This window comes from Truncatella angustata, assembly GCF_020726525.1.
Source record: "Truncatella angustata strain MPI-SDFR-AT-0073 chromosome Unknown BKA67scaffold_4, whole genome shotgun sequence".
In the NCBI taxonomy this organism is placed as follows: domain Eukaryota; kingdom Fungi; phylum Ascomycota; class Sordariomycetes; order Amphisphaeriales; family Sporocadaceae; genus Truncatella; species Truncatella angustata.
This window is the reverse complement of record NW_025763384.1, coordinates 2,204,738-2,217,103: the sequence shown is the minus strand read 5'-3', so window position 1 is coordinate 2,217,103 and position 12,366 is coordinate 2,204,738. Positions and strand designations below refer to the sequence as shown.

Sequence of the window (12,366 nt, the reverse complement as noted above, 5' to 3'; positions counted from 1 at the left end):
GAGGTCAAGAGCCGGTCAGTGACTTCTCGAAGGCGGGTAAAAAGTTCAGCGACAGCCCCACTAACATCACACACGACTTCTACTTTATCTGCGTCCCAATTCCTTCCTGCTTTGCCATCGTGACCACTGCATTCGCAAAACAACACGCGCAACCTGCTTGATACCCCCTCCAAAAAGAGTCTGACGTTACGCTCACTCGCCATCTCGCTCAACTCGCAACCGGTCGTTACCCAGCAGGACTACTGAATCATGGCTGTACGAGCTCAATTCGAGAACTCCAATGAGTATGCCCCACCATAAGAGACCCTGCAGCTATTCAGTCGCAGAGCATAGCAGTCGAGCTGACATGACCACCACAGGATCGGTGTCTTCTCGACACTCACAAACTCTTATGCCTTGACTGCCGTCGGCGCCAGCGAGAACTTCTACAGGTACGCCTCCTTCCGCCGCGCCGCCGCCGCCCTTCATGGCGACTGCGGGGCAGCAGTCCCGCCGCATTGCCTACAAGAACAGGAACATCATGAACATGATACTGACCGGGTCCCTGCCTATACAGTGTTTTCGAAGCAGAGTTACAAGATGTCATCCCCATCTGCAGAACAACGATCGCAGGCACACGTATTATCGGAAGACTCACAGCTGGGTAAGCACTCACACTGCCTGGTATTTCTGAAGCCGCCGCTAACCTCAAGGCCCAGAAACCGCAAAGGTCTCCTAGTGCCCACTTCTACGACAGACCAGGAACTGCAACACCTACGGAATTCCCTCCCGGACGAGATTCGGATACAGCGCATTGAGGAACGTCTATCAGCCCTTGGAAACGTCATTGTCACAAACGACCACATCGCCCTGATACATCCAGACTTGGAGCGCGAGACGGAAGAGATCATTGCCGATGTGCTAGGAGTCGAGGTTTTCAGACAGACCATTGCCGACAACGTGCTGGTCGGTTCCTACATGTCACTCAGCAACCAGGGTGGTCTCGTACATCCCAAGACCAGCATCCAGGATCAGGACGAGTTGAGCAGCTTGCTGCAGGTGCCTTTGGTCGCTGGCAGTGTGAACCGTGGTAGCAATGTTGTTGGTGCCGGCATGGTTGTCAACGACTGGATGTCAGTCACCGGATTGGACACCACAGCCACCGAGCTGAGCGTCATCGAGAGTGTCTTCAGACTGGGCGAGGGCAATGCTCCTGGTAACATTTCTGGCAGCATGAAGGACACCATGGTCGAGAGTTTCTACTAAATCTTGAGGAGACTCATGGCGAATGTTTATCTGCACATGCTTGCGAGGAGTGCCCCTGGGCCAACGCCACCTCTCGGGAGAATGTAGCTTCCCGGTAGTCGGCGGCTGGATATTGCAAGATGGTAAAGAGATGGTCAATTACCATGTCACCAATATGACACGTCTTGTGGGCGATAGCCGTAGGCTGTCAATATAATTTTGAATTACCTCGCACTCGTTTTGTTTGAATGCGTCTTGCTTGTCTGTACGACCTGCACACTATCACTAAACCCCTCATCGCATCTTCTGTTGGAATGTTCCGGCCGATCCTCGACTTATTCTACATTGCACTATGACCGACTATCACTACCCACAATCTCCATAGTTAGGACGATGATTCGGCTTCACTTCACTTTGGAACCTCAATAATACCCAGATAGATTCCATCAGACACTTATAACTACAACTCCAAGTGCGTTTGCCTCGATTATCTCGTCGCAAACGGATCCAATGTTTACCGTACGATCAGACTGATGCCAACATATTGCAGACTAGGGAAGGACAATTCGGGTGTTATCCAACGAGTCTTCTCAAACGAAAACAAAGATTTCTCACGTTCGGGAATTGTTTTCTGGCTCCGATCATGCACGGCCCGGCAATCATTCGTGACCAGCCAAAAGCCACCGACGTACCTGCAGACTGCGAAAAGGTCAGGACAGTCTATCTTCGAGATCCATCCCAGACATGCTGCATCGTCTCTCTCACGCAGACTTCTCCCATGCTATTCTCAAATAATGCAGCTCACTTAATACGAGACTTCTGAAGACGCACACATTGAAGCTTGTCGAATACTGTTAGGCATCATCATACCGCATAAGGATATGATGTCGTACACATGGGATTTTGAGGGAAAGCCACGGTACATATATGAAGGGTGCTAAGTTAGCCAACGACGAGACCGGACGATGGAAAACATTGAAATATTGCAATATGGCACACAAAAACCGCATCGTTCTCTGTTGGGTTAGACCCCTATTGATCGATGACCTGGCCTCGGCCGATACTTTCACCAAATGAGGGCATATTCAGTAGTGGCGTCTGCATGGGTGGAAATCGAGCGTGGATTGGGTTGTCGACAGTCTGCGTAAAGCAAATTCATTACCACTACCATCACAATCAGCAACAGTACATTTGTATGAGGCTCCATGACAGATTTGATATGTGTGAGCCGCATCCCGTTGGCTGTTGGTTTGCGGATGAAGTTGGCTAAAATTGATACAGAAAAGAATTGGGAGAGGGAGATGGTGAGGGAGAGGTCCGAAGCAGAAATCGGTATAAGGTTAGGAGCGTGAAACTTCGTTCCCTTTGTCAGTCGACTCGAAATATCCTCGTGCTGTGCCATCTGTCTGTACGTACAAGAGCAAAAAGTTATTTCCAGCATCGCCAAATCAAGGTGAGTACTGCCCCAAAATGGCACACGGACTCGTCTCGTATATCAACACCCAGCACGAGGCTCAGGGTTGCGTCTAGCTGTGATCATCCTCATGGCAAGTCATGATGCCCGAGAGAGGAACGAGGCAAACATATCAAGTGAGCGGCGTTTATGGTGGTAACCATGTTCGGCGTGTGATATCAGCGTATACGTATTCACAGGTATTAGTTAGATATATTCTGGATTAATTATAAGATGTTCACACGCTAGCAATTAGGAAATTGGTGTATTGTGTTGTGTGTATATTCGATACGTACCTTTGGTGTCCGATACTATATGATCTCTTGCTAGCCTCGGGATCCCACATGGTATATGTATTTTCAAGGTTTCGCGCGGGGTGTATTTTGTTGCCGCAAGTTTACCTTGTCGCTGCTGCTAAGGTATAGGAATTTCTTACCCGATTTGGGTTCTTCTTAAGGTGCAGCGCGGTTGTTGATCTCTCGGCATGAATGGTGGACCACGATGTCTTATCTGGGTTTGTACTCAACTATACACGTGTAATCTCTTGGTTCGTAAATCTGATTTAGCTCTCAGAGCATGCGCAATGGTCGTATACCCGATCTCTTTGTTCGCCCTTTTCCCACCTGCTTGCCAGCCTCATAAACTAGTATTATATCATTGCCATTGTGCATGTCTCTACCCGGCACTGTTTGCTATATGTGATTTTTTGATCGACGATAATCTCGGCAAGGCCTAGTGAGAATAGTAGTTAATTCTCTTCAGTCGAAGGCCTGGCAAATCTTCGGGTATGGAAGGCTTCTCTCCGAAGGCTGCCCAGCCATGTATGCAGCCACTATTACAATTAAGGTTCCATTGGCGGGCTCCGGTATGCTGAATGGCAACATGATTTCACAGCTCGCTCAGCCATGTCCCAAGGGCGTTGACATACGCATATGGGGAGACGATTCACGACGATTTTGTCCCATTGTGGTTTGTAGGAGACCCTCTTCAATGCAAGCGTTGTGTTAGACGGCCCACGTGTGTCCACCAGAAAGGCTGCACATTTCAGAGTCTAGGCGGGTCTTCCATCGCTGCAGGCTGCAGCCAATACTGGAATGCGCAGGGCCTTTGCGTTCGTCGCACAACAGCGCGGCCTCGCGCCAGCCCAGCCCATGAACAAGATCCACACACCACTTACAGTATGGATCGATGGTGCTAGTGATCCCTGGAGGCGTCACCCAGCCATTTGCGTTGTTTTGTTTTTCTTGTTAGAGGGCACCGAGGGATGCATCATAGTTCAGCCCAGTGAAAACAAGGAAATTGTCAAGTCTGGCAGATATTTCAGGGTCTCCCGAGAGTATAATTCCTTTGTTACAGTCATATACTCCCTGGTCGTCCTACACACACATTCGAGACAATAATCCGTACACAACCAGAAATTCGGAAAAGAGACCCCGATGTACTGTGTAGCATCCCGGCTGCACCTTTATCTTAAATCCTCCACCACAACCACGCGATAGGTGACCCCGCCCCGAGACATTACAGCAAGGGACGCGGCTTTTCAACCAACACAGTTAACGGAACAAAACACATCTTGAGTCAGTCCACAGTTGCTGTCTTTGCCTCCTTGCCTCGGGGCCCGCGTGGTGTATGCCCTAGGATTAAGTTCGAGACATTGCTGGAAGCCAGGCCGTTGCGGCACCGCGGGCCTCAGGAGTATTTGGCCTTGCGACTGGGCTAGGTGTCCAAAGTGTCAGGAAAACAGATTGGGAGAACCGCCGTCTTCATCTTCTTCCCCATAGCAAAACCTAGGACTGACGGGGACTATTGCATATTTTCACAACTCAGACCAGGGTGCCCCGAGACATCAAACCAGCTACGGAGTAGACTGCCACCCTTGAAATTGGCGAGGCCCAGGGGGATCCCCACGGATCATCACATCGGCGGCATATTCCTCAATTTCCAGAGGAAGCTCCTTCCACCTCTCATTCCATCCGCAAAACCCGAAACGGGGTAATATTTGCCATGCTAAGTGCTGCTCCCACAAATACCGGCCCCGGCCCCTCAGCCTACAATGTAGACATGGACGTTGACACATCGTATCATGCCGTGCACGGTGAATTCAACAGAAACGACGCTGGGCCGGAAGAAACAACAACCACACTCACATTCGATCCATCCGAGGAAGGAACTTCTTCGTGCCGGCGAGCCTCTCCGTTGCGCAATACAACATTCACCGACGGTGGTCTTGCTACCTCACATCCACAACACAGGAGGCAGCAATCAACACCTACGCTGTCGCCCTTGCCCCTACGAGTTACCACGCGCACAGGGTCTCCGGTTCGTGGCCACCTGAGGCGTCAGTCGGACATGCCGCTTACCGGTGACGGGCGGCCGACTCGCAAGGAGACCTCTCCGAGCAGGCTGGGAGGATGGTGGAGCGGGAACTCAACACCGCCCGTTGAGGATGCACCATCGCCAGACACAACACCAAAGTCGAGGCGAGACATACCTTCTAACACGTCAACACCTAGAAGCACTACCTCGACACAGCAGGCTGGCCTTGGCTTCTTCGCATCCTCCGTTTCAGCACTGAAGACGCGCCTCACGACCAATGCGCCCACGGCGAACTCCTGCACGGATGAAGAGCTGGCCAGCCTCAATATCGAGGTCGCGTTGCAGCCTCCAGAGCAGTTCGGCGCACATGACACGTTCTCCCCGGCCGCCTACAAGAACTTGCAGGCAAACGCCATCGGCTTGTGCACGAAAATGCAGAACGCCTACCGCGAACGCACTATCTCTCTTCAAGAACTACAGGCCGAGCGAGCCGCTGAGAAGGAGGAAGCCGAAGAGACGCATCTACGTGTTGAGAACCTTAAGATGCAGCTCGAGCACATGGCACGGAAAGCCGACGAGCAACAACAATCCATGCGGCGACTGATGGCAGAGCTCGAGCACGAGAGGAAGATTCGACAGGAAGAGCGGCTCGCGCGAGACAAGATCCTCGGGGATGGCTCCATGGTCGGCGAAGACCTGGGCGTCGACGAGGATGAGCGCAGGAAGTGGCGCAAGTCCGGCGGCACAGAGAGGTCGGAGGCAAGCGGATTCGACACGGACTCCATGGATAGCGTGGAGAGCGAGAGTGTGTTCTCACGGAGTCGCAGCCCGACCATCATGACGAGTGCCACGGAGAGTCACTTCGACTTGCCATCCAGCTCGTCCTCGATTTACCAGGGGAAAACGTCGACGCTCAGCGTGCCGCAGAAGCCCAAGATGGTCAGGGAGATGAGCACGCTGCAGAAGTTGATGAAGAACATATCTGGCGAGACTCTGAAAGATGGTGGCTCTGATGGCTGCAGGAATTGCAGAGGTCAGGACTCCAGTGCCGCGTGGGATACCGTTGGACTGCTGCGGGACGAGAACAGAGCCCTCAAGCAGCGGGTGGCGGAGCTCGAGATCGCAATCGAGGGAGTCCTCGACCTGGTCAACGGTGTCGGGGTCTAGTAACCAAAACGAGAGGGGGTCAGCGACTGATTAGAGTCCATGAGCGTCATTCAAGATTTCTATACATCAGGTTGGACCCGTTATACGTGTATATGCGCAATGTTGTTAGAGATACAGCTACAGTTACCAAGATATCCGAATTGTATTTTTTGTAAACTTGAACCTTTTCCGTTCACCGAGTGTGATTGCTGTACAAGAGCAAGGAAGGTTCAAAATAAACCACATCGGGGGAGGGAGTGTTTCCTTTGGTTTGCTTGCTCACTTGTCACACAGAGCACAATAAAATGCATGCAAATGAGGTGCCCTACTTCCAGGCCGAGTCTTATACCATCTCTCTCGCCCCGCTTAGTGCCACCGATTCACACTTTGTTGAATTGGTATATTCCGGAACCGTCCTTGTGGCCCTTAAACCTTACCAGATCAGGCTCTCTTGTAAAGCCCCCCTCGGCGTTCTAGCCCCAGCGTTCCCGTGCTACCTGGCAAGACATAGACAGGCGGCCTTTTGGAAAAAGCCTGGTATCGCACGGCCAGTCCATAACGAATTGACGCGATCAAGTGTTTGCGTTGCTCTTTTTTTCTGGGTCATGAGGCGTTTCGAACGATATGCACTCGAGGGCTCGTCCTTTGCGTAGATCTAGAACATGATCCCAGACGTCTGTGGGTGGATGTTGTGTTTTCGTTCCGAGTTCAGCTTTTACTTGTAAACCCACTCTACTTGGGAGCACTCGTGTCACAATGCAGGCAACCTGGCTGGGGTCATTGTTATCGTTGTGCAAGGTGAACGTGAACTCCTCTTCCTGTCCGCTGACCTCATTGAACACCGCACAGGGGACATGGCATTCGGGGGGTTCAGCTGTTACCGCAAAGCATTACGCGACGGGACGAGAAGGAACGCTAGAGGCTGATACCTGCTCGCCTTTCGAGCCATGAAACATGGCCCTTACTGTCTCAAAACCACGGCTCTTGATCATGCCCACACGGCATAGAGACTCGTTGCGGACCTCTAGATGATGTTTAGGCCATTGCACTTCGTTCGGCGTGTGCCTTCTCCATAATCTAGCCCGTATAGTTCATCTCACTGGCGAAGAAAGGCGCAAGAAGCTGAAATCCCTCGAATGGCTATGGCATCGTGGTTGTTAGTGGGCCTTCCTGCCTGCAGTTCATCTCGTCGTGTGCGAAACGGTCGACCATGACAGCCTTGAGGAGCACCGCTTTTCGAGCACAAAGATGAAGTCTTTCTAGAGTTCGCGATGCTGTCTTGTCTTGTTTTCTTGTGCCTTTCTGGCGACGCCCATTGGCTTCTTGCGGAATGCGGTATATGTACAATTCTCATTGACCCTGTCCTCCCTCGTCCTCCCCACGCTCTAGTGTCCGGCAGTAGTGGCAGGCTCGTCGCCGTGGTGGTGGTCATCCTTCAAAAAGAGGTACTCATATCCGCAGTAGGCGGCGAAGGCCACAGTGGCAATTCCCAGGCCGGGGAAGCCACGCTTGAATCGGTTCCACCTCGAGAACTGCCCAGTGTAGCGCCATGCCTCGCTGATGGTGTGTTAGTTCCCTGATCCTGATGTACTGCCATCGGGCGCCCGGGGGACTCACGCTCTCTCCCATGGGTCGTATCTCGGCTGGCCAGATGAGGCGACGAACTTTCTGACGTCGAAGCCGGTGATGTTGGGCCTCTCGCCGTGGCTCGCTCGTAGTAACCTGGGGTTTTGTTAACACGACCGCGCGGATACCGCCATCACTGTGGCTGTCAAGACTGTCGCATACCTTGTAGGAAACATTGTGTGTATAGTTTCCGCCTGCACACAACTGTTGGTGTCCTGCAGAGAGAGGGAGAGTGTGGTATGATCTCGATTGACCGGGAGCCAGACGTCCCGCGGCATGCAATTGGAGCTCGAATGTGGTATGTGGTATTGAGATATGCATCAATTGAATCTGGAACTGGAACTAGTGTTTCTCCGTAGGCTCGGCTTCGAGATTGGGGAGGGGTTGCAGTTGAGCTGCTGACGAGAACAAGTACAGTACCGAAGGTTACAGTACAGAGAGGCTTAAAAAATGGCTAAGCTGCACTGAGCTAGCCAGCCAGCTAGCTATCCTCCTGGGGGTTTCCAGCAGACCACGACTCACGTCTCACGACTCACCACTCACCACTGACGACTCGCGCACTCGCACTCACTCGAGCTGTATGTAAATTGACGGGGTGGCCCGTGCTTAACCTACCCTACTGTTGTAGGACCATGGATTCAGGCTTTGGGCTCTGGGGCTCTGCTCTGGGGCTCTGGCTCATGCTGAGATCTGACCTGTTGCGCTTGGGCCAGTGACCAAACCACCTGGCCATGTTCCATCGCAGAAACACATCTCTATTGCATATGCCAGTAGCATCTTCACATGAGCAGGTTTGAGAAAACTAAGACAAAGTCATATATCTACTCTGAAAACATAAAAATTCATTGCATGCATTTCACACCCCCCCTAGACACTCACTGCCAATTGACGCGCAAACGTGCTGCTCAAAACAGGACACTCACTTGCCTCCAGACCGACGTTGACATCGACATCGGCATCAGCACCGGCCCCTCCATCACTCAGCTTTCTTTACGCCCAACCCACCCGTCAAAGTCACGGCCAAGTCAACCAGCGAGCGTGCGGTATCGATAGCGGTGACGGTGCAAGTACTCCATAAGGGATCAGAAAAATATTGAACACACTTTCATGCACTCGGCGCAACTTGAATTACCATACGACGCAAACCATCGATAGCCATCTCCATCCTCGAGGTCGCTTCGGCGCTTCCCCCATGACTACCGATCCCAACCTACTTTTTAGTCTCGTACATGCAAGCAGGATCAAGGAGGAATACCTGAGATATCATGCCTCCACAATCGAACAGGTTCCAGCAGGGACCCCCCTCTATTTCGCCATATCAACACCAGTTCGGTAACCACCCTTCACAACCTCATGCCGGAACCCACCAGCCCCCAGGCTATCTGGCTAACTCCCAGATGAGCCCCTTCGGCGCTACCAACGGCCTGGGTGGCCTCGGTGCCGGCATGAACACGGGCGCGGGCTTCGGCGTCGCGAATCTAGCTGGAGCCGGTGACCAGACAGGTCTGGGCAGCCACGCTGCACGCATGGGCTTCGCCCACGGCGCGCAGCTGCAGCAGCAGCAGCAACATCCCCATCCGCAGTCTCACGGCCTCGGAGGTGACCACCCCACACGGACTGGCGGCGCGGCTAAGAATCGCATACGCGACGTGTGGCGGCATAACCTCAACGAGGAAATGGCTGTTCTGAGAGAACTGGTCGACGATTACCCATACGTGTCCATGGTAAGTTGGCATAAGACTCGTTTGGAGAGTAACTACGACTCGCCCTACTCCAATCGAGACACAGCTCCGCTAACGAGTGGCATCACTTGACAGGATACTGAGTTCCCTGGTATTGTCGGGCGACCCATGGGCAACTTCATCGACAAGAGCGACTACCACTACCAGACCTTGCGCGTCAACGTTGACATGCTCAAGATCATCCAGGTCGGCATAGCCCTCTTCAACGAGAACGGTCAGACTCCACCAGCGAAACCAGAACAGATCGACTCCAAAGACCTCAGCCCCTTTCTACGGAAATATCTGGCAACTCACGGCACAATACCCTATGCCTGGCAGTTCAACTTTCATTTCGACGTCAAGGAGGACATGGCCAATGAAAGCTCGATACAGTCCCTACAACAAGCCGGCATCGATTTCGACAAACTTCGGCTGGACGGTATAGACCCAAACGCCTTCGCCGCCCTCATGACCACATCCGGTCTTGTCAGTGACGAGGATGTCAAGTGGCTGTCCTTCCATGGCGGTTACGACTTCGGCTACTTTACCAAATGCCTGATGAACCAGGTCCTACCTAACGATGGCGCCAAATTCGAGAAAATCATGAAGATCTGGTTTCCGTCAACGTATGATGTAAAGCATCTTCTCAAATGGGCAATCAAGGCACAAACCTTTGGTTCCTTCCAGCCCAACGAGCCTGCGGCAGCTGAGATTCTCACAAAGTTCGAGCAAAAGTCAGGACTAGAAGCTTTGGCTGAGTCGTTCAAGATTAAGAGACTTGGCGCTGCTCACCAGGCCGGATCGGACAGTTTGTTGACCGGCAAGATCTTCTTTCAACTTAGAGACAAGATCTTTGGTGGTTCAATACCCGACGAACACATCGGTAAAACATGGGGTCTCTCTGTCGGAGGAACCATGACGATCCCCTTCACCGGTGGCGCTGGTACCGGTGCGGCCAACGACAAGGAGAACACGCCTACTAGCGGGCCGAATGGGAAGGTGAACGGGCCGAGCACACCCAGCACGTCGACTATCAATCTCGTCACTACCCCGGCTGCAGCACAATCCCACAATACCAACGGGAACGGCATCTCGGTGGCACCTATGACACCGGGGGGAGGCGGAGGAGTCTTGGGCCAGTTCTTCTCGGGAGCAAGGTAGGGCCGAGACTCCTGCAAGGTCCCATCTAGCCGTAAGACCACTATGATATCATGTCCACCTCCAGCACCTCGACTTCTACCCCAACCAGCACCGTTCAACCCGCTCGCAGTCGCGTGGGTTTCGAAATGCTCGAAGGCAATGGTTGCTGCACAATTCACACATACGCCCTGCCCCTTTTCACACTGGCCCATAGGCGCTGGGCCTGGGCGATGGTATCATAAACCTGGGAAACAATCTTTCTTTGTATGCCTTTGTGGTACACGTCTAATGTGATACACGTTTGAACGCTTACGTCTGACTGGAAATAACGGTCCACTAGACAACAAAATTCCTCTACATATGTCTGGATCCTGATTTGGATGAAAGATGGGAAGCGTCAAAACATTTCATTTATTACAGCGATGTCTTCAGGAATGAATGGTTCGGTTGGGTTGTAAACTTCCGTATGTAGTATTAGGAATCATTCATGCCCCATCTGGTCAGAGGGGCTGGCGGCGAATATACGGCTGATATTCTTTCTGCTTCACTAGGCATGTCTCCCCAGAACTCTCAATCCGTTGTCCTGGCTTGAATGCGATAGCGTCGAGCATGGCTTGGAATTCTACTCACTGGTGACGCTGGTCATATCTGTCATACGATCCATCGTCCTTGTCCGCACACCCGTCACAGTCTGGACCCCGACGTGGCCCTTATGCTGCCCCAATGACAACTCCAACCCAACTTCTTAACAAATGTTCATGAACTTTTCGTATACCGCTGTCTAGTTATTACAATGCATGTGGTGCTGCAAAGATGAGAAAGAAAGAAAAAGGCCTGTATTTCTAATCGAAGCTGGTCAAAACTTCACAAAAGATTCGGTACGCAAGTAGCAGCTAATTATTAAACCGTTGATACAGACTAAGTTCGCAGCGTGCTTGTGTCTTGTTGCATATAGTCAGGCTCCAATTGAATCCAGCGCTGTCTGTTCGAAGAGGCACATCATCCCTGGTCTAGCGAATGGTGTATATATATATAGTAAACAAAACACACGATGACCAGAAACCCAACGAGAGAAGGAGACGAAAAGACGCTTCGCAATCGCGGGTGTAGGAACGTTTTGCCATCTACGGATGGATGATGATGATGAGATTTGATCAACCGTTAAAGAAGAATGGATATTGGAGAAGAACAGGAGAAAGAAAAAGAAAAAGAAAATAGAAAATAGAAAAACGCCCCGCCTCCCCCTCCCCCCCAAAAAGGTGTTGGCCCCAGTTGAACCGGGCACCTTTGGGAATTGAAACCCAACCAGGAGCCGCCCATGGGTACAAGAGCACCCCAAACTACCACTGCGCCACAATGAATGGGACTCCAGGCCCCAGGGCAATTCAGTGTTCCCACGCCGGGGACTGGTTGAAAGTAGTTCAACAAACAGGCGTTATATTTACGGTCACCATCAAATGTGCTGGCGGGTTTAGGCCACCGGTAATTGTGAATACAGTAGATAGATGCACAGCACAAATATGAACGAGCCTACATGGTGGGCGATGTTTGAACTAGCTACATTCACATCATCAGAAACGCATTGCTGAATAGATTTTCTCGTCTATCTGTGTATGTCAGGTGTATGCCGCCAACGCCATCCATGCCAGTCCCTTTGGTCATCATATATCGTATCATGCTTGAAAAGAAAGAAAAAACCAAATTGAAACGCAACCATAAGAACTCCATACCGAGTAAGTC

At 51.8% G+C, this 12,366-nt stretch overlaps 4 protein-coding genes across 4 annotated transcripts; 3 read left to right on the top strand and 1 right to left on the bottom strand.

Annotated features, from left to right (window-relative positions):
* Nucleotides 1-249: 249 nt before the first annotated feature.
* On the top strand, nt 250-1,245 carry BKA67DRAFT_518015 (eukaryotic translation initiation factor 6; the record flags this gene model as incomplete). Its single annotated transcript, XM_046097970.1, has 4 exons — nt 250-284; nt 360-431; nt 557-643; nt 699-1,245. 4 exons carry the CDS (start codon nt 250-252, stop codon nt 1,243-1,245), a joined length of 741 nt encoding a protein of 246 aa, XP_045958661.1.
* Nucleotides 1,246-4,738: 3,493 nt separating this feature from the next.
* On the top strand, nt 4,739-6,160 carry BKA67DRAFT_535711 (uncharacterized protein; the record flags this gene model as incomplete). Its single annotated transcript, XM_046100054.1, has 1 exon — nt 4,739-6,160. The coding sequence occupies one exon, from the start codon at nt 4,739-4,741 to the stop codon at nt 6,158-6,160; it is 1,422 nt and encodes a 473-aa protein (XP_045958660.1).
* Nucleotides 6,161-7,524: 1,364 nt separating this feature from the next.
* Nucleotides 7,525-7,941, bottom strand: BKA67DRAFT_658688 (NADH-ubiquinone oxidoreductase B12 subunit family-domain-containing protein; the record flags this gene model as incomplete). Its single annotated transcript, XM_046107322.1, has 3 exons — nt 7,525-7,696; nt 7,757-7,861; nt 7,928-7,941. The coding sequence occupies 3 exons, from the start codon at nt 7,939-7,941 to the stop codon at nt 7,525-7,527; spliced, it is 291 nt and encodes a 96-aa protein (XP_045958659.1).
* A 1,089-nt stretch (nt 7,942-9,030) lies between these two features.
* Nucleotides 9,031-10,647, top strand: BKA67DRAFT_658687 (CAF1 family ribonuclease; the record flags this gene model as incomplete). Its single annotated transcript, XM_046107321.1, has 2 exons — nt 9,031-9,489; nt 9,583-10,647. 2 exons carry the CDS (start codon nt 9,031-9,033, stop codon nt 10,645-10,647), a joined length of 1,524 nt encoding a protein of 507 aa, XP_045958658.1.
* Between the last annotated feature and the right edge of the window lie 1,719 nt (nt 10,648-12,366).